The 21,328-nt window shown below is 45.4% G+C and overlaps 1 protein-coding gene across 1 annotated transcript in view; it reads left to right on the top strand.

Annotated features, from left to right (window-relative positions):
- Window positions 1–597: 597 nt before the first annotated feature.
- Spmap2l (sperm microtubule associated protein 2 like) overlaps window positions 598–21,328 on the top strand; it is a 41,850-nt gene continuing 21,119 nt past the window's right edge. The window contains exons 1-3 of the mRNA XM_075943336.1: window positions 598–1,064; window positions 1,350–1,436; window positions 21,008–21,041. Of these exons, the coding sequence (XP_075799451.1) occupies window positions 686–1,064; window positions 1,350–1,436; window positions 21,008–21,041 (500 nt within the window). The 5' untranslated portion in view covers window positions 598–685. The remainder of the gene's footprint in view (window positions 1,065–1,349; window positions 1,437–21,007; window positions 21,042–21,328) is intronic.

The raw sequence follows: 21,328 nt of genomic DNA, 5'->3' as shown, positions 1-21,328 counted from the left end.
GATAGTGGGCCTTGGAACGGCACACAAGCTGTCCTTGAATATACATATGTATTTAGACATGTTTCGTCGAAGTGTTTCGTTGTGACGGTGTGCAGAATTTCATGTAAAGAAAAGGTTAGTGATCTGGACTATTCTGGCGGACATTAAGCTTGTAATGCCCTCTCCCTTCACAACCTTCATTTTGACTGCTGAATTTTTACTAGAAACCGATTGCCTTAGTGGGGCTGGGGCGGAGGAGGAGTGTGTGTGTGTGGGGGGGGGTGCCGGGGGATATTAAGACTTAAAAATCTATCCACTCCCAGTCTTTGTAAAGAGTGTGAAGAAATCTCGGAAACCTAACCAGTCAGGAAGCAGAGAAGTACAGTGAGTTGAGTCTTCTCAGTTCACACCAGAAGCAGAAGCAGAAGCAGCATCCCGCTCTCCAGGCTCTCTGTCTCTCTGTCTCCTGTGCCGCAACTAATAGAGGTGCACCCTAGGCTAGCAACGCGTCTCCATAGCAACCAGAGAGCCAAAGCGCTGAAGTGATGGGCGGGGCGGGGAAGGGCGGAGCTAGTCTTCCCGGGACGGAGCTGAGTCTGTCCCTGGCTCGGCGCGGACGGCCCCAAATCTCGTGTCCGCGCCGTGGGTTGCGCTAGGGCTGCAGGCGGACAGTTCGTGCCCTGGGTACCCGGAGCTTCTAACTGAAATGGATGAAGGAGACATCTCAGGTTCATCCGTGCTGTCTGGGGTGACTGATGGGCAGAACACGACAGAAACACACTCGGAACTCCACCCGAAGCCCCTTGTGCTCAGGCTCTTGGAGGAGAAAGAACTTGGGAGTGAAGAGGTAGCAGGGGATGAGGAGGAGGAAAAACAAGAAGAGGGACATGAGTCTGAAGACTTCACCGTGTTCGGTGAATCCTCCAATACTCACAAATCCTATGATGCCTCCACATCTTCCAAGTCCCGCAAGGCCAACGATCTTTCTCAGTCCAGCAATGCCAGCGATCCTCCTCAGTCCCGCCAGACCAGCGATCCTTCTCAGTCACGCAAGGACAGTGAGTCCGTCGAGTCGCGCAAGGACAGTGAGTCCGTCGAGTCGCGCAAGGACAGTGAGTCCGTCGAGTCGCACAAGGACAGTGAGTCCGTCGAGTCGCGCAAGGACAGTGAGTCCGTCGAGTCGCGCAAGGACAGTGAGTCCGTCCAGTCGCTCAAGGGCAGTGAACCCCTCCAGTCGCGCAAGGGCAGTGAACCCCTCCAGTCGCGCAAGGGCAGTGAACCCCGCAAGTCCCGCAAGGGCAGTGAGCCCCTGCACTACCGCAAGGGCAGTGAGCCTCTTCGGTCACCGCAGGTCCACGCGTATGGAAAAGGCGACTTGCTTCCCAACGCAATGATTACGACCTCCCCATCTTTGATAGCCAGATACCTACCGCGGCTCCAGCTGGCTTCCTTGAGCGGTAGGTTTAGCATCCCCCCCCACCCCCATATCCACCCTTCTAGAACTCAGGAGTCGGGTGAAGGTTCACGAGTTTAAAGGAACTTGACTCTTGTGTCATCTACTGCTGCTTTGCAGCCACCTCTCTTTGTACTTCAAGGAACTCCAATGGGAAATTGACACCCTAATAATGACAGAGCCACCTCACTGCTTCCAGGATTGAACCTAGTACTTCACACATACTAGGCAAGTGCTCTTGCCCCAAAAGCTCTTCGACTGAGCACACCAGTCTATCCTGCTAGGTTACATCTCAACTAGTCCTTATTATTTTTTTGTTATATGATCTCTCTTTTTATTTTATTTATATTTCTCTTTTTATATGATTTTTTTTTTGTTATATGATTTCTTTACTCACCACCTAAAGACAGATCTTCAAAGGGAGGCTGTTTTTGTTAGCGTTTGGGGCTTGGGCCCAGGGGAAATGAAGCATTCAGAGAACAAGTACCGGCAGAGTGCATGTAACTGTTCAGTGTCTGCCCAGTCCTTCTCAAACTTACAAGGTAACAAGGCTGGTGGGACGTGAATAAAAACGTCCTTGCTTTTACCACTTAAGCCCACCTCCAACTCCTCCCTAGAGACTGTCGGCACTGGACCTGCAATCCTGTGGTCACACTAGGCATGGCTTCTTACCTGGCCTCAGTTACATGGTTCATCACTCCAGCCACCCCCTTACCACTAGTCCTAACACGTCGCTGGCTCTGTTGGTCCCCACGCTCCTGCCAGATCTCCAACCCTGGGAAACACCAGCAGCAATCTAAATGCTCCCAGCAGTTGACTCTTGCTAGCCAAAATTGCATTATTGTACTGATGGTTTTATTTCAATTTCTTTCTTTTTTTTTAAGATTTATTTATTTATTATGTATACAACATTCTGCCTCGATGTATGCCCGCACGCCAAAGGAGGGCGCCAGATCTCAGTACAGATGGTTGTGAGCCACCATGTGGTTGCTGGGAATTGAACTCAGGACCTCTGGAAGAGCAGCCAGTGCTCTTAACCTCTGAGCCATCTCTCCAGCCCTTATTTCAATTTCTTTACTACAAATTTGAATTGGCACTGAGAACTCTCTGGCAGACTCCCCTTTATGTACTGGGTAAGCTGGTTTTCCTGGGCTCTAAATGCATTCTTTCTCCTCCTCCAACCTTCACGCTTTTGTCCTTCACCCAGTGGGAGACTTTACTTCCTACTTTATCAAGAAATAGAAGCAATCGGTCAGGTCACGAGCTCACTTACTTTTTTGCCACCAGTTTTTTGCAACCAGTTTATTGGCCTCCCAAGACTAGTGCTCATGGACGCTGCCTTTTCTCATCTTCCAGGAGAGAATTGTGCATTTTTATAAAAGCCACGTTGCCCATGTATGCCTCAGATCCCACTAGTCTCCTAAAGAACCTTACACATCTCACTGCTCGGCTGCAGCGTTGTCTCCTTTTCTAATAAATCAGTCCCATGAAAAACAGGCTAGTAGCCCGAAATAACCTTTGACCCCAAGCCTTCATTTCCTCCTCTTATTACCTTCTTAGCTCCTTAGGTAGGTCTCTTTTCCCTTTTACTTCACCAAAACTGCTTCATCAAAACTGGTGCCGGGCGGTGGTGCACACCTTTAATCGCGGCACTCAGGAGGCAGAGGTAGGCAGATCTCTGGGTTTGAGGCCAGCCTGGTCTGAAGAGCTAGTTCCAGGACCTCTAAGGCTACACAAAGAAACCCTGTCTCAAACAAACAAAAACCAAACAAGCAAGCAAAACAACAACAAAACCCAGCCCCTTCTCTAGTGTACCCTGTCCCTGCCCCGTGCTGGTGGTGGTGGGGGACCTCATCATCCCTACATGTGAGCCACTGGGCTTCTCATTCTGATGCCCTCATTGGGAAGACTCTAGTTTTCACCCCATCTGGTGCTCCCCCTGCCCCTAGCTCCCCTCAACTGTTGTGTCATTCCAGAATTGTTTTAAGCACAGTCTCAAGCTATGCCCAATATTTTGAGCTCAATCTTGAGTCTCCTTTTGCCAAAATTTAGTTCAGAAGGCACCTTTAGCCCATTGATTCTTCTGATCTCCGATTATGTGCCACCAGTCTCTGATGTTCTGTCCCTTCTTACCTCACCTTCTCTGACGTTCTATCTCTTCTTACCTTATCTGCTGTGACCCACTTTTGCCCCTGTGCATATTTTAGTAGTGCTCTCTCTCTATCTCTCTCCCCCTCTCTCTGTCCCAGGCTGGTCCTTCTGCATCCTCTTAGAACTGGGATTACAGGCGTGTGCTGCCATGCTTCCCTAAGCTCTCTGGTGTAGACAGATATTACAAGAGGAAGATAGACAACTATGTGGATTGGTCTCTAAATTGGTCTCTGCACGTCAAGTGGTCTCTCCACCCTGCTTAGCAAACCCAAACAACATTTCTAAACACTTCAGAAATCATTGTCTGTGTTCAGCTTTCGTTATTTCCCTATATCCCCTTCTTCCACATCACTTAAACATACAGCTGAGGTTGGGGAGTGGGTGAGAGGACTCGTGTAAATATGGAGACCTGAGCTCAGATCTCAGCACCTATACCATTAGTGTGGCTGGACCCTCCTGTAAACAACAGTGCAGGGGGCAGGAGGAGGAGACAGACAGAAGGATCCCCTCTCTCAAAGGAATGAGGAGAATGATAGAACAACACCCAGCTATCCTCATCTGGCCACTCATAAACACTGCGCTCACGTACACAGGCACTCACACACACACGCACACACACAGGCACTCACACACACACAGGCACTCACACACACACACAGGCACTCACACACACAGACACTCACACACACAGGAACTCACACACACACACAGGCACTCACACACACACAGGCACTCACACACACACAGGCACTCACACACACAGACACACACACAGGCACTCACACACACACTCACACACACACTCACACACACAGGCACTCACACACACACAGGCACTCACACACACACAGACACACACACAGGCACTCACACACACAGGTACTCACACACACAGGCACTCACACACACAATGCTCTCTCTCTCACACACACACAGGCACTCACACACACACAGGCACTCACACACAGGCACTCACACACAGGTACTCACACACACAATGCTCTCTCTCTCTCTCTCTCACACACACACACACTCACACACACAGGCACTCACACATACACAGGCACTCACACACAGGCACTCACACACACACAGGCACTCACACACAGGCACTCACACACACTCACACACACAGGCACTCACTCACACACAGGCACTCACACACACACACACTCACACACACACACTCACACACACAGGTACTCACACACACACAAGCACTCACACAGGCACACACACAATGCTCTCTCCCTCACACACACACAAGCACTCACACACACACAGACACACACACAGGCACTCACACACACAGGTACTCACACACACAGGTACTCACACACACAGGTACTCACACACACAATGCTCTCTCTCTCTCTCTCACACACACACACACTCACACACACAGGCACTCACACACACACAGGCACTCACACACAGGCACTCACACACACACAGGCACTCACACACAGGCACACACACAATGCTCTCTCCCTCACACACACACACACTCACACACACACTCACACACACACACTCACACAGGCACACACACAATGCTCTCTCCCTCACACACACACACACTCACACACACACACTCACACACACAGGTACTCACACACACAGGTACTCACACACACAATGCTCTCTCTCTCTCTCTCTCACACACACACACTCACACACACAGGCACTCACACACACACAGGCACTCACACACACACAGGCACTCACACACACACAGACACACACACAGGCACTCACACACACTCACACACACAGGCACACACACAATGCTCTCTCCCTCACACACACACACACTCACACACACACTCACACACACAGGCACTCACACACACACAGGCACTCACACACAGGTACTCACACACACACAAGCACTCACACAGGCACACACACAATGCTCTCTCCCTCACACACACACACACTCACTCATTTTTTTCCTCTGAAGTTCACCACAATACAGCACCTCTAAGTAACCCCTTTCTTCAGCTGATGGTGGGTGGACCCCTATCTTTAGACAGTAGTGGGCGAACTGTTTTTAACCACTATTAATGGCCATTTCTGACTTCTATCTGTTGGATCTCATCTAACTTTAAAATTTTTTAACTAGTGTGGTGTGTGTGCACGCACGCTAATGATGTATGGACGTGGTGGGCATGCGTGCCGTGGTGCTAGGGTGGAGTCAGGGCAATTTCTTAGGGCCTACTTGTGTGCACATTCTGGGAATCAAGTTTAGATTAGACACCAGGCTAGTACAGCAGTCCCCCACACGCTGAGCCATCTCGCCAGCCCACATCTACCCTCTCTCTGCTGCACCATTGTGGTCTTCTCTTTCTTGACTGTTCACATTTGACACACAAATATTACACAATTACTCCATCTGAAAATGATCACGAGTCTTCCCTAGCCCTATGGACCCTTCCCTTTCAGATACCACTCTATCTCTCTGCTTGACTTTAAAGGCACACACACACACACATAAAAAAAATCCTCAAAATAGTTGCCTAAAAGTCAAGATTTCAATGTCCTCTTTTTCTGTCCTCTTGAGAACGAGTTTGATTAAGAGTTCATTCTGCTCACTTAGCTAAAGCTGGTTTTGTTGAGGTCACAATGATCTCTGTCCTGCCAAGAGTGAAAGTGGCCCCTTCATTTGACACATTTCCTTCTATCGTGGGACTCTTCCTTGTTTCCTGGAATACTAATACCTCTGCTGTCTTACCTCGTGGATTCTTCCTGACATTTCCTTTGCTCGGAGCCCTTCTTTTCCCAGCCTTTACATTAAAGTTACTGATGGCTTTATCCTCTCAGATTCTTCTAGAACTCCCTTTATTCTCTGGATGATGTCATTAGTTCCGTGGCTTAATTGCCAGTAGCTTCTCAAATTATAGCTTTTACTTCTCCCCCAGTTATCTAGCCTTCCTGCTGGACTACCCACAAGAAGCTCACTGTGTCAAACTGACAGCTCTGAACCGTTAACAAATCCTAACTCTGAATTATATTCCATGACCCTTCCTTAGCATCGAAAGTATTACTGTGTGCTGTTTTTATCTCTTGCGTAGTTCACCACACTGGCCCCTGCTTTGTCTCTACCCTCCAATTCATTGTTCGCATCCTGGTCAGGGGAGTTTTCTAGAATATATGTTACAAGCATATTTCCTGTTCTCCACCATCCCAGCGGTAGTTCCCATCTTATGTGGCGTGTAATCTAAAAAGCCTACCAAGCCTCACTTGGTCTATTCTTGATCATTAACCCGAGTTTTGTTTTTAAGGTAAGCTTTCACGCAGTCCAGACTGGCTCCAAACTCACGCAGCAGAGCGTGACCTTACACTTCTATTCCTTCACCTCCATAGAGCTTGGGACTACAGGCCTGGACCCTGGACTTGGTTTACGATGGGCAGGGATGGAACCCAGGGCTTTGTGTAGGGCAGAGAAGCCCTCTCTTCACCAGTGGAGCTACCTCTCCAACTCACTGACCTGATCCGGAACTTGACCTGGCCTGTCCCTAACTTTAGGACTTCCGGTCTCCTTACTGTTTTGCTGTCGGGGCACACGGGCACCGTCTCCTTCCTCAGAGTCAATTTTCCTTCTGCTAGGAGACTTTCAAAGTGTGTGTCCCTCCTCATACAAAAAAAATATACCAGTCTTTGACCTGATAATTTTCTTTAAAACACACGTCCAACTCTAATATATGCCTCTGTGTTTAGCTCTTCACACTCTCGTGAAGGCAGAACTCAGTGATTTTTGTTGGATGAAGAAACTCCTCAGTGACTTCAGTGTCATGAAATCCAGTGCATCCTTTGGTGTCCTGGGTGTTGTAAAAGATTCAGGGTTAATACCTGTAAGGGATGTAGAGCAGGTTTTGGTACATGGTAAGTGTACAGTAGACACTAGCTGTGGGAGTGTTGATGCTATCTTATTTAACCTCTTGGCAGTATTCCGTACACTTAGTTGTTCCTTTCTTGAAACAGACCTTTTCTTGTCCTCTGGAATAATATAGCCACCTTAGTTTGTTCCTTGGATTTGTTCACTGACTCCTTCTCCCCACTGGATTCCCAAATTTTAATATGCACCCTCCTAATACTGCATCTTATTTGTTTGCTTAGAGACAACAGATTAGTATGTAACTGAAACTGGCCTGAACTCATGATCCTCCTGCCTCAGGCTCCTGAGGGCTGAGATTACAAGTGTGTTCCATCAAGGTAAATTTCTTTTCCTGGTGTTTGAAATAGAATAGGGTCCTTGTGATGAATGTGCTATGCTTGAAACCTAGATGGTCTACGATGTCAGAATTTATTGAGTAAAAATAAACTTGTGATTAGAAGTATCAGTTTCATTGGTTGGACTTGCCAAGTAGTCCCAGTTTCCCTTCATAGATGCCATTGGCAAGTACATCTTCTTTCCTCCTCCTCCTCCCCCTCCTCCCCTTCCTCTTCTCTGAAAGAGAGTATCTCTGTGTAGCTCTGGTTGTTCTGAAACTCACTAGGTAGACCCAGCTGGCCTTGAACTCACAGAGATCTTCCTGCAGATGCTGGGTGCAGGCTCAGGTCCAGACAGGCAGCTATCAAGCAGGCTGCGTCAGCAATGGAGAGGATCTGAGTGACATCCTGGGACAGTCGGGAGTTCTCTGCCTATTAGTCATTGGATGCACACTGTAGGGACCTCATGCTAGGATGTGGGTTTGTCACCATTGCCAGGTTAGATGTCCTGTCTTTATGGGGTTGAAGTATATACTTGTCTCTAGTCTTCTGTGTCTGATCAGTTCACAAAGCTGTTTTTGTTTCTGACATGGCTTTAACGTAGCCTGTTCATGTGTTCCCAATCTACCTTGGAAAGTTTACAGGCAATATCTCTGTCCTTTAAGAACTACTTGTTATTCTGGGCTTCGTGGTCACGCTGAACACGTGATACAAGGAGATACATTCCCCTTTGCCTCTACACTTGGCACAGAACCCAATCCTGCTTGTAAAACAGAGTCACCTGGGCAACACACAGCCTGAAAGCCACTGTTCTTACACAGTACAAGGTAACGTAGAGCCATGCACAGCTTAATCACGGCAGTCTTCACGCACAGGAGGCAAGCTCTCTCCTGGTGAGCCGTATCCCTAGATCCCCTTCCACCTTTATGTGGGCTCCTTGGGTCAAACTCACGCCATCAGGTTTGCATCAGATGGCAAGTGAGCCAATTGCCAGCTCGGTAATGTACTTCCTGATGGAAGTCTTCATTTCCTCCGAATCCCGTTCTTCCTTCTGTCTTTTTTCCATCTAAGAAAATACCATCCAGTTGCCTGCACTAAAACGATCCATTCTTCCTAGATTCCTTTTCTCTGACTCACAAACACAATTCCGTCAGCAAAAGTTCTGTTAGTTTGATTGAACATTCCTGAAATCACTCATCTCACCTGCTGACACCCACCGCAGCTATGGTTATTCCTCACCTGGATTTCTACTTTTGCTTCTGGAATGGTCTTCCTGTTTCCGTTCTCGTGTCCTGAATGCCCGTTGTTACCCCCGCTAGGGTAGATATTGAAAAACGCACGTGGCGGGGCTGGAGAGATGGCTCGGAGGTTAAAAGTACTGACCGCTCTTCCAGAGGACCCGTACAGAGACCATTTAGTGCCAGTGCGACTCTAGAAGAACTCCCAGATGATTGCTGGAGAGTGCAGTTAGCAATTAAGAAAATGGGTCACAAACATGCCCCAAAGCCACTCTGATGGAGGCAGTTCCTACAGTGTGGCTCCTCTTCCCAGGTGACTCTAGGCATGTGTCCGGCTGACGGCTGAAGCTAACTGTGATCACGTGCTTGTTTGTGTGTCCATCCATGTGTGTGTTCATGCCTTCCACTCGTTTGAGGTTGCTTATATGAATACACACAGAAATATGCCACAGGGCGGTGCACCTGTTTTAAGACGAACAATGAACTCAGGGAGGGAGGTAAACACTAGCGGAGGAAGGAGGAGAAAGCGCAGCAGAGTTTCATTCCGCCACTGCAAGCACACACACTAGCTTTTCTTAACCCAGCCGTCCCCTCTATCCTCAGCACGTAGCACTCTTCTTGGTAGACTTCCTCTTTGTCTTGTCCTCACAGGTCGCCTTCACCTCACAGGTACTCAGGCGTGGACTTCATAGGAGGCAGGCAGGGGCAGGTGGAGATTTCTTCTGTGTTGATAGTTCATCCTCATCAGAAGGATTTATCTGAGCATGACCGGTCCCGAGTGTGAGTGCCTGGAAGCGTCTCTCCAGAAGGTGGCAGTCTTGTCCACCGATGACTAAAGCCTGGCACCAACAGCCCATTTGTCAGCCTTAGGCGGCTATGCTAGAAGTAATGGGATTCAGTGCTATGGGGGTGTTGTTGATTTTTTTTAACTCTTTTACTCTTTGGGGGGGCCTCCACCCAGCTCTCAAATACACGGAGTCTTATTCTTACTTATGAATGTCTGGCCTTAGACTGGCTTGTTTCTAGGCAGCTTTTCTTAAATTATTCCATCTACCTTTTGCCTCTGAGTTTTTTAGCTTTTTCTGTTTATGTATATCTTTTTTTTTTAACTTCTTACTCTGTATCTGTGTGGCTGGGTGGCTGGTCCCTGGTATCCTCTCTCTTCCTCCTTTTTCTTATTCCTTAATCCTTTCCCCAGATTTCTCCTCCTACTTATTCTCTCTTCTTGCCAGCCCCACCTAATCCTTTCTCCTGCCGAGCTATTAGCTGTTTAGCTCTTTATTAGACCCATCAGGTGTTTTAGACAGGCAAAGTAACACAGCTTCACAGAGTTAAATAAATGCAACTTAAAAGATGCAACACATCTTTGCATCATTAAACAAATGTTCCACAGCATAAACAAATGTTAACAATATTCTACTACAGGGGAGTAAAATTCAAACCCTGGAAATGGAGTGATGGAGCTGGAATATTCTGATGGTCCCCTGTGGGAAGATGCTTAGCCATCTAGCTGGAATGTTCTGATGGCCCCTGGTGGGATGATGTGCGCAGCCATCTAGCTCCAGATCCTTCCCATAGAGCAGAAACAGAATTCCTCCAGGTTTGGAGGTCATCGGACCCAACCACAGGCCCACTGTCCTTCCTCTTTGCTGTTTCCAGCCACCCTGGCCTATGACATTGCTGTGCCTCTGGCCCAGGTCCTCCACAGGGCTTCCTTTCATGTAACGCTGCCTTCAAATTCATCTTCTTCCACATCAGTGAATATCTGGTACCTTCTTATCCCCCCATCCTCAATCCCCCAGTTCAAGTATCAGTTCCTCTAAAAAGTACTTTCCAAATTCTTTTCCTTAAAGTAGGCAATGTCTTTGCTTACATCGTGTGCACTAATTTCCATCCTGAACCTATTTACTCAACTCCTTTCCATCTTTCTGTCTATCACATCAAGCTACATGAGGACAGGACAGGGAATTTAGATTTAGTTTTCTGTTCTATAGCTTGGAGAAGGCGGATAAAGGAGTCTTCTATATGGACATTTCTGGCATCTTCTAGATTTGCTTGGTAGCTACTGAGCTCAAGTAACGTATATCTATTGAGTATTTTTTGTTTGTTTGTTTGTTTTGTTGTTTTTTTTCGAGACAAGGTTTCCCTGTAGCTTTGGTGCCTGTCCTGGAACAAGCTCCCGTAGACCAGGCTGGCCTTGAACTCACAGAGATCCACCTGCCTCTTGCCTCCCAAGTGCTGGGCTTAAAGGTGTGCACCACCACCGCCCAGCTCCATTCAGTGTTTTAAACATTTAACAGCGTTTTGTTGTATCTTCAAGAGACTCCATTAGAGTAAGCATTTTGTGTTCCCATTTTACAGGTGAGCTAACTGGGACACAGAGGAGTCAAATGATTATTAACCAGAGGTTATACACACAGCCACAGCAGATACTGAGCCGGGTGATAAGACCCCATAGCCCTCTCTTCATTGTTACCCTATTCTCTGCCTCACTGCATGGGGGAAGTCCTGTTATAAGTGCTAGGAGTGACCTAAGGGTAAAGATGAGAGGGAAGAGCTTGGCACATTAAATGCTTGGTCATTTTAATCATTTGGTGTTATGGTCAGTGATGGCGAGGCATGCCTAGTACTTCCTTACAGAAGTAAGACCTGTTCTTGACTGTGCACACTGTGTGCTATAGGGAATATCAAGGTGAGCAGAGTATTTCCTAAGACATTTGCTGCTGCTGGAAGACTGGTTTTCAGCAGTGTCTGAGAAACTGGAAAGGAGCTGCGTACGCACATAGGAGACTTTTCCTGAGGGTCAAAGCTTAATTCTTCATTTCATTTTCTCTTGGCTGGATGTTCTTCATTGTTCTTTTTCTGTTCTGTTCTTCTACCCTGATGTTTCCTTCCTTCCTTCTTTCCTTCCTTCCTTCTCCTCCTCCTCTTTTTCCCGGTTGTTCTTCTAGATCTTTTCTGAAGTTCTCCTTTGAATTCTTCCCTGATGATTCCCTTCTATTTCTTTTCTGATGTTTTTCCTTCTATATCTTTCCCTCTCCTCCCTCTTATTTTTCTCTTATCCTTTTATACCTCTGAATACAAAAATTTCTACACAATAAAAGATTACCTCATAACCAAGTTACATGGTTTCAAAAAGCAAATTAAAATCTTTACGTAAGAAGCAACCACATAAGATGCCAAGTTACATGTTTTTCTTAGAAGCCCATAAGTAGTTAAACATTTTTCTTGGTATTAATTTTCCAACCATAATATCTTCACCCCAAAGCAATGATTCTTTTATAATTAACAAAGTTTTAAGCAAACTAAGTGTATTTTAGCCAGTTCCTTCTGTAGGCAGGAAGCTGTTTGCGGTTTCAGTGCAGCCGATGCCTTCAAAGCTTCATTCAAGCGGTCAGCTGACAATCTATTTTTCTTTACACTTAATAGGGTCATTTAATTTCCTTTCATGGCTTTGTTTTTTCCAGGTGCATACTGAGGCCTGGGATTAATTCTGTAAGTTACATGACCACGGAACTCTGGCCTAACTCTGTGTAGGGGCATAATTGTTTTCTTTGATCATCGGCCTGCTTTCCTTGTTCTTGTTTTCCATCTTCCATAATTGTCATAGCTAACAAAGGAGAGGGTGACTTTTAGCCTGTATTTGTCTTTATTATATCTCTTATTGGAGCAATTGGCAGAGTAACTTAACACGTTTTTCTTATTATCTTTACTGTCTTAGCCACCTGCATCTTTTAGGCTACCTCAGAAAGTTCAATTAAATCATAGATCTAACAAATCATCATTGCTTCTATAAAAACCACCTTCATTATGATCTCCAGTGAGGAGTGGGATTTTCCCAAGGACAATCACACTTATCCTAGATACAGTGGGATCCTTTCACATGGTAACCACACCGTGCCAAATACAGAAGGAACCCAGATGCAGCAAGCAGGAGGAAGCCCAGCAGAAGCCAGGGGCATCCTGGAGTCAGTCCTGGGGCTTTGCCTCTCCTGGATGGACCCAGAGTAGCTTTGTTATCCTCTGGACTGTGTTCCACAAGTTCCACTGCAGACTGCAGCTTCTCTGATGAGGCTACTGGCAATTTACAGGACAAGAGAAATAAGAAGACAGACGAAGCCGTAACAGACTACAAAGTCTAGACAAGTGATATGGACATACCCTTAATCACAACCAGACCCTCTACACTCAGATCTCTCTCTCTCACTCTCTCTCTCTCTCCACACACACACACACACGCACACACACACACACACACACAAACACACACATTTGTTTACATTGTTGGTTCCTGGTTGCACTGAGGGATCTGAGACCTAGGACTGGTCCAAGAGTGCATGGATCAATATGCCAAGTCAACTCAGTTGATCCAAAACCTGTAAACACACTTGTAGTGACTGGACTGGTGGGGTAGATCTGGCCTTGCATGGGAAACAGGCACCGCAGGGACAGGGGGAAAAAAATTTTTTTTTTTTTTAAACAGGGTTTCTCTGTAGCTTTGGTGACTGTCCTGGAACTAGCTCTTGCAGACCAGGTTGGCCTCGAACTCACAAAGATCCGCCTGCCTCTGCCTCCTGAGTGCTGGGATTAAAGGTGTGTGCCACCACCGCCCGGTGACAGGGAAATGTTTTAGAGCCAGGGAGCAAGGCTGTGTTTGTGCCACAGGTCCACAACTAAGAGGAAGAGCTAGGTATGTAAAATCTTCCCTGCCTCCCCCAAAGCAACATGGCTGTTTAAACACTGCTGTTCTTCAGTCATGGCTACATACATACTGGGTGATCTAGCTGGAGCATTGAGTTCCGAGGGGAGAGAGCTGGATATCCTTGAGAAGGATCCTAAACCAGGAGGCAGGAAGTAGGAATTTGCTCTTGACCTTTCCTTAGTACATTTTCTGTCTAAGGAGTGAGGTGGGCGGAGTGAGCAATCCTTATGGTGGTGACCTTTACTTTTAGAGTTTGTGGAGTTTTTGGTTTGTTATTTATTCATTGGCTTATTTATTTTGTTTCTGGTGTTTTGTTTTTTTAAATAAAGTCTCGCTATAAAACTCAGACTAACCTCAAGCTGAAGCTGCTCTCCCCCAGACACCAAATGCTGGTTTTCCAGGTGTGCATGGATACTCCAGAAGACCTATGTGAATTATGACTCAAACAAGGGCCTGCAGAGAGGCTGGGTATCCATACAGTTGTTTTCTCTGGATAGATTGCTGCCAAAGTGTGTTCAGCAATGTATTCTTGAATTAAATTTTGTTGCCCATTTAAATATATAAGCTTTTAGAGAGGAAACAAAATAGGCAAATGTGTATTCATAATTGTGCTTATTTAGCTGCCCCCAGGAGACTGAAACGACACATTAAAGTCACTGACACAGTAGATATTTTCTTTTTCTGCTTTTTTAAAAAAAAAATCCAGTAGTAGCCACAAGTTTTCTGTTTTTGAAACTCGTTTTTGTAAGATTCACACAATTATATAGTAGGCAATGATCGTGCTCACGCTTCTTGGGTCCCCTGCCTCATCTCTTTTCTAACTTTATGCTATAGTTTTTTTCTTTGTTTTGTTTTGTTTTAAAAATTCGTGATCAGCACTCCAGAGTCCAGTTAGTGCTGTCCAAATGCTCTTGGCCATCTCCTGGGGCGAGAGCAATCTACCAGCTTCCCGTTTGCAAGCAGAGTGACTCTCCCTCCCTCAGCAGCTGTCTGCTCCTAACACCTCCTCTGGTGGCATCTTGGGGCCCCTGCCCCACCCATGCTGGAACTTTGGCTTGAAGTTGTGCTGGTCTGTGCACGTCAGCCCAGCTGCTGGGTGGCTGTGTGATGTCCAGGAGCCAGTGTGTCCCAGATCTCTTTCCCATCTGCTCCCATACTCATCCTGGGTGTTGGGGTGGTTGGTCTAGATAAACCACTCACAATTGAGTGATCAGAGTTCCGGCCTCGGACCAGTTTCGGCTCTTTGTTCTAGCCTCTGCCTACCGCAAAAGCGAAGCTTCTCTAGCCAGAACTGAAAGCAGCACACAGTTTTCTAATGCGGTTTGACAGTGTGGTCATTTACCAAAACAGCAGCAGCTTCTGCCTTGTGCCCATGGTCCCCTTCAGCCAGGAGTTTCTGACCACGTTTATGGTACCAAGCATGGAATAATTCCTATAGAAGAGGCCTCATATCTCGGCAGAGAGCTGTTACCCCCATAACCGTCATACCACTATTACCCTGGGGGGACTGTGTTGCCGGGCTGCTTGGTGTTGTACAAAAACATTTATTTCTAGTATTTCTTGAGAAAGGTCTTTTCGTTGTTGTTCGCTTTTTCTTGTTTTTTTTTGAAGGCATATCTGACATCACTAGCGTCACTTTGAAGAGCTGAACACACTTTTTTCAGGGCACATGGGTTTTATTTTAGAAATCTTCAAGTATACATACTCAAAGAGTCTTATAGTGAATTATCCTGTATCTATCATGCAGTTTCAACAGTGAGTAGTAGGTTTTGGAATCATGTTGGTTTCTGTTTTGTTCTGTTTTTGTTTTTTCAAAACAGCGTATTTCTGTCAGGGTTTCTCTGACAGAGTCTGTCTGGGAACTAGCTCTGTAGAGCAGGCTGGCCTCTAATTTAGGATCTACTTGCCTCTGTCTCTCAAGTGCTGGGATAAAGGCACATACCACCACTGCCCTACTTGGAATTTTGTTTAATTTAGGTATTTTCTTCACTGCCTCCTCCAAATTTTGTTCCCACCCTGCAGGACAAATTTGTGTTAAAGAAAATTATAGGCTCCATGGCATTTCACTCATACATACCTCTACTTTCTAAGGATTTAAAACTTCACAATAACTATGCCATTAACACCAGTCAAAATCAGTAATTTTCCTAATGATATCTAATACTCACAATAAATAGTCAAGCCTCCTAACTGTCTCAAAAATGCATTTATTTTAAAAAGTCATACATGGCCGGGCGATGGTGGCGCACGCCTTTAATCCCAGCACTCGGGAGGCAGAGGCAGGCGGATCTCTGTGAGTTCGAGACCAGCCTGGTCTACAGAGCTAGTTCCAGGACAGGCTCCAAAGCCACAGAGAAACCCCGTCTCGAAAAACCAAAAAAAAAAAAAAAAAAAAAAAGTCATACATGGCAGTGCATGCCTGTAAGTTCAGGGATAACCTGGGCTACCTAGGTAGATCTAGGTGTGTGTGTATATATATATATACACATACATATATATGTATGTCTATATAATTAAAAAAATTATATATAATTTTAAAAAATGGCCTCAAATTTTTAAGGAGTATTTTTATTTTTTAATTGTTCCACAGATAATTTAATTAGGACACAGACTGCTTCACTCAGGACAAATTCCTTTCGGCACCACGTGCTTCCTTGAGACTCACACTCAGGGTGGTCACACTTGATGTCCGGCTCTTCTACTGGGGTGGGGCCTCCAGGCTCGATGAGGAGCCACCATCCTGACCCCTCCATGAGTCCCCGGTGACAGTCTTTTTCATTGTCTACACCCCACTGTGTGGCCAAGGAAGATGGGGTGCTTGTAACCCTGCACTGGGCTGCTGCTGGAAATGACGCCACCAGCCGTCGGAAGGCGTTCATGGGACAACTGAATTCTCTTTTCTTCACTCTACAATCTCCTATGCTTTGTTCTGCTGTATGCTGATGTTCTGAAAATAAATTTTCCGATGAACCTGGTGGCGCATGCCTTTAACCCCAACACTCCGGAGACAAGAGGATCTCCTCAAATTCAAGGGTTAATTTTCTAAAATAGTTTAAATTTCTTCTCCCATTTTGGTAGGGAGCGCTCTGAGGTCCTTTTCTTCCATTTATTCAAGGTAATCCATTTTCCTTGGCCGGTGTCTATAGGTCATTTAGAAGAAACTGCTCAATAGATAGGTTCTTGCTGGGAACCCCGTTTTATAAAAACCTCAGTGAAGGTTCTTCCCTGGTAGTACCTTGCTGGGATCTTCCTCAGTGTTCTGAGTTTAATTCATTTTATGAACGAATCAAGAGTAACCTCTGGGAGCTGGAGCAATGGCTCGGGCTATGAGCATTTGTTGCTCTTCCAGAGAGAGGAATTAGGAATCCCAGGGCCCAGCACCCAGGCCAGCAGGCTTTCTCGCTGTGACTTGCTCCAAGGCATCCCACACCCACTTCTGGCCTCTCACTTGGCCCATACATGTAAACTTTGAAGAAGAAACAGAGAAATTCTGTTCATCTTTCCACGGCCAACACTACTTTAATCTGTGCCTTGCATAACTCCTTTAAGATCTCATAGGACAAATTTTTACGACGTCAATATGTCAATATTTGACGCGGCGCCCCGCATAGGGCACCGCTCAAACAGGCCCCGCCTTGCTCCCCGCCATCACCGGGCGGCCCCGACCCCGGGACCGGGTCAGACCCATGTCTACGAAGCCCCTAAAGGCGTCCCCTACCGGACGTTCGCCACCACGGGGCGCTGCCACCAAAGACCACAAAGTTCCCTCGCCCGGCGCTTCTAGACGCCCACAGCCGCAGCCTTCTCCACGGGAGGGGCGTACCAAAACTGTGCCAGCGCATCCCAGACAACAGGAAAACCAGGGTGCCCGAGGTCACAGAGCTTCTCCTGTGGGCACAAGAGAAAAACGTGGAGGACCAGAGCATTGTTCACTCAGACCTGCACAGAGCCGTCAGCAAACGGGTACAACCCTTGAACATGCTCCCGGTGTTTGAACTCCGATGATCTAGGAGATGGGTGGGCGTGCATCCGCGAGAAGTTAGGGATGAATAATGGTCAAATGACATTGTATGCACGTACATTATTCTCCACGAACTAATAAAATATTGTATTACTATGAGAGACTAAAGTAAGAGTGAAAAGTCCTTGCAATCCTCCCAAAGTCACCCCCATTTTAATGCAGTAGTCCCTCTCTTGTCCGCAGAGAAGATCTGCTAAGGCATTCTACAAATGTCTGAAACCACTTATAAATACAAATATATAAATGTAACGGTCTGAAACCGTTAGAAACTCATGTACAGTATTTTTTATAATGTATAAATACCCATGATAAAGCTTAACTTATAAATTAGGTGTTGTAAGAGATTGCTGAATGATTGCGACATGTTATGATAAAAGTTATTTAAAACTTACAAATTATCACCTTCTAGAAGTTTCTATTTATCATTTTCAGACTTCCATTGACTGGAAACCACCAAGAATGAAATCAGAAATAGAGAGGATTTCTGTGTTAAGCAAAGCTAAGGGGTGTGCTGGCTGTGGCAGAATGTTCCAGATGACACTGTGCTGGACTTTAGTCTCCTGTTTTGTTTTATTTTTCTTCTTCCTCCGCTAGTGTTTACCTCCCTCCCTGAATTGTTCGTCTTAAAACAGATGCACCTCTTTGTAGCACATTCCTGTGTGTATTCATATAAGCAACCTCAAATGACTGGAAGGCATATGCACATAAATGGACAGAAATAGAAATAAGGACATGTTCACAATTCAGTTTACACTGCATTCTTAACATTTTTTAATCTGTAGAAATTTAAACAGCGGCTTAACTTATAAATGCTGGGAATGAATAATGGTTTCCATTGCTAGATCCTTACAGTTTGGGCACCACGCTGTACTTAATGCATATGGTCTTTTTTAATGTTCCAGTATCTTGTGGACCCATTTCACACGCCACACCGCCGAGTCACAGAGAGCAGGAGTATACCTGCCCAAGGTCAGAGTTTAGAGTCGGGATTTGGCTCCAGGTGGTCTGACTCCGGAACCATTGCTCTTAGCCATTAAACAATATTGTAAAAGCCCCAGATGTATATCTGCTTTAAAAATACTCTGACTGTGTCCCACCTCCAGAGATTGTGACTTAATTGATCTGGGATATGGACCAAGACCCGGAAGTTTTAAATCCCAGGTGAGTCTGATCTGAGACCATTTTAGAAATGTTGTTTTATGTGGGACATTACCGAACGCTGGCCACTCCAGAGCTATCCCATCCTGCCAATGAATGAAAGAACCTCAGAAGGGAGGCTCACTGGGAAGCACAGCATGAAAGGATAGTTTGTGTCTCATTCCCATTACCTGTGTTTACAAACGGTCCCTTAGGACTGGTTCAGCGTTATACCGACACTGACCTGTGTATCTGAAGCTGAAAACCCAAGTTAGTAGGCTAGGAAAAACCCGTAGACTAAAAGCTGTGACTGTCCTAGACGGCAGCACAGCAGAGCCATAAACTACTGACCCTTTTCTGCGGTCAGAAGGAGTCTAGCCTTTAAAGGAACAACTGAAAATGCCCGAGTCCATTCTCTTTCCAGTTTGACACCGACTCCTCCCTCAGAGGACACCTTCTAAGAGAGGACAGGCACTTCTACCTCTCCTGTGTTCTCTCATAGGAGCCAAGTCTATCTATCTCCATCTGTCTGTCTGTCTGTCTATATCTGTCTCTCTCTCTCTATCTCTTTGATATATGCACAGACCTATCTATTATCCTCCAATCTGAAAGAGAAAAATTGCATCTCACAGAACTTAATCCGATTGCCCAAGATCATGTAGTTGACAAAGTGACAAAGTTGGGGTTGGATCTGTCTCTCTGTGGTGCCAGCGCGACCTGCTCTCTTTTCCAAAAACACTCCCAAGTGCAGAGTGTGCTCTTTCCGAGCTTTCAGAGGTGATTAAAAACTCCCACGCAGAGATTCTGTCTGGAACAGTCTGTCATTATGATGCCTATTGGACAGGTCTCCAGGTACAGTGACCCTATAATCAACCACATTTTTCTACCAAAACCATGAATTTTCATTTGCTGAATCATATCTCCTGGTATGGTACTGATATCTCAGATTTACCAGTTTCTTCCTGTCAGAGACACCACACCGAACATTTTATGCATGTATCTTTGCCCACATTTGAAACAATTTCCTTTAGGTACATTTCTAGAAGCAGGATTGGGCTGCGCTGTGTGGACATCGCTGCTCGCAGTCCCGACATTCTCTTTATCGCGTGCTAACTTACACACCTGCCAGCTGTGCACAGGATGCACGTCCATTCGCCCTCTAGCACTTTGTCCTTTGTAAAAAAAAAATCTGTTTTTTTTGCATTGCTTTGACTATAACTAAGGTTGATAAGAAATAAAAAATATGTAAAGTTGATTTTTAAGTGTTTTTGGCCTCTCATGGATGATCATATTTGAATTTAACTCATACTCTTAGCTTATCTTATTCTTGGCACATATTTTAGTATGATTCCTATTTGTCCTTTGATAGTCTTCAGATACTTACACCATCTGTTGAGCATTTTACTACTTACTGTCTGATACTTATTGAATATTTTGATTCTCCTATAGATCTACATTTTTTACACACAGTTAAAATTGAAGTTAGCGTATTGAATAATAGGCATTATTCCGTTGTTGAAATAATGCTTTGTTTCTATTGTTCTTCCTCCCCTATTCTCCCTTCTCCCCCAATCCACTTTCAGGTCATATATAGTATCTCACACTCTTTATCCCTCCTTAAGGCCTCTTTCCCCTCCCATGTCCCCTTTCTAGTTTTGTGCTGTATCCCACAACCGCACACATGTATAAAAATTAAAATTTAGCATAAACATATGAGAGAAAATGTGATCTTTGTCCTTTTGATTGTAGGTTGCTTTGTTTAATACAATTCTAGTTTTATTCATTTTTTCTGCAAATACAATTTTTCTGTAGCTGGATAATATTCTTTTGGATACACAGGAGTTTTAAAGTTTTAAATATTTTAATCTTTTTGGGCAGCTTCAATCCTAGAAGATTAAAATCTGAGGATTAAATGTTCTATTTTCTTTCCAGCCCAGCTTTAAAAAAATTGAACCTCTTGATTTGTGTGTGGTTTATTTTAGTACATGGCATGATTTATTTAACTTCAACATTTTTCCCCCATAGCTACTTTTGTGATCTCTTTTGATTTGTGATGCTATCCTGATATCTTTAATTCCTGTTAAATCTAATTTTTTGCTCTTATTTTCTTTTAGCACACCCTGTTTCCCGTGACCTTGTAAGGAAATGGTAAGACCAAGGAAAATAGTGTTCTCACACCTGAAATGGTGACTAGCATAGCTGGAGGCCGGACTCCTGGAGAATTTGAGAGAAAGCCAGATCTTCCTAGGAGTCTCTGTGCTTTCCTTCTGTGATGGGCCCTTTTAGAATCTGAGTTTCTATGGGAACAAGAAAGGCGATCTGGGAATCTAGCTTCATAGTAGAGTATTTGCTTAAAACCAAACCACCACCAAAATAAAGAAATAAGCACACACATAAGTAAGAAGGGTCTGGAGAGATGGCTCAGCGCTTGAGAG

The sequence above is a fragment of the Microtus pennsylvanicus genome, chromosome 12, assembly GCF_037038515.1.
Source record: "Microtus pennsylvanicus isolate mMicPen1 chromosome 12, mMicPen1.hap1, whole genome shotgun sequence".
NCBI lineage: Eukaryota > Metazoa > Chordata > Mammalia > Rodentia > Cricetidae > Microtus > Microtus pennsylvanicus.
The sequence above is the reverse complement of the archived record's forward strand: the minus strand, read 5'-3'. Positions and strand labels throughout refer to the sequence as shown.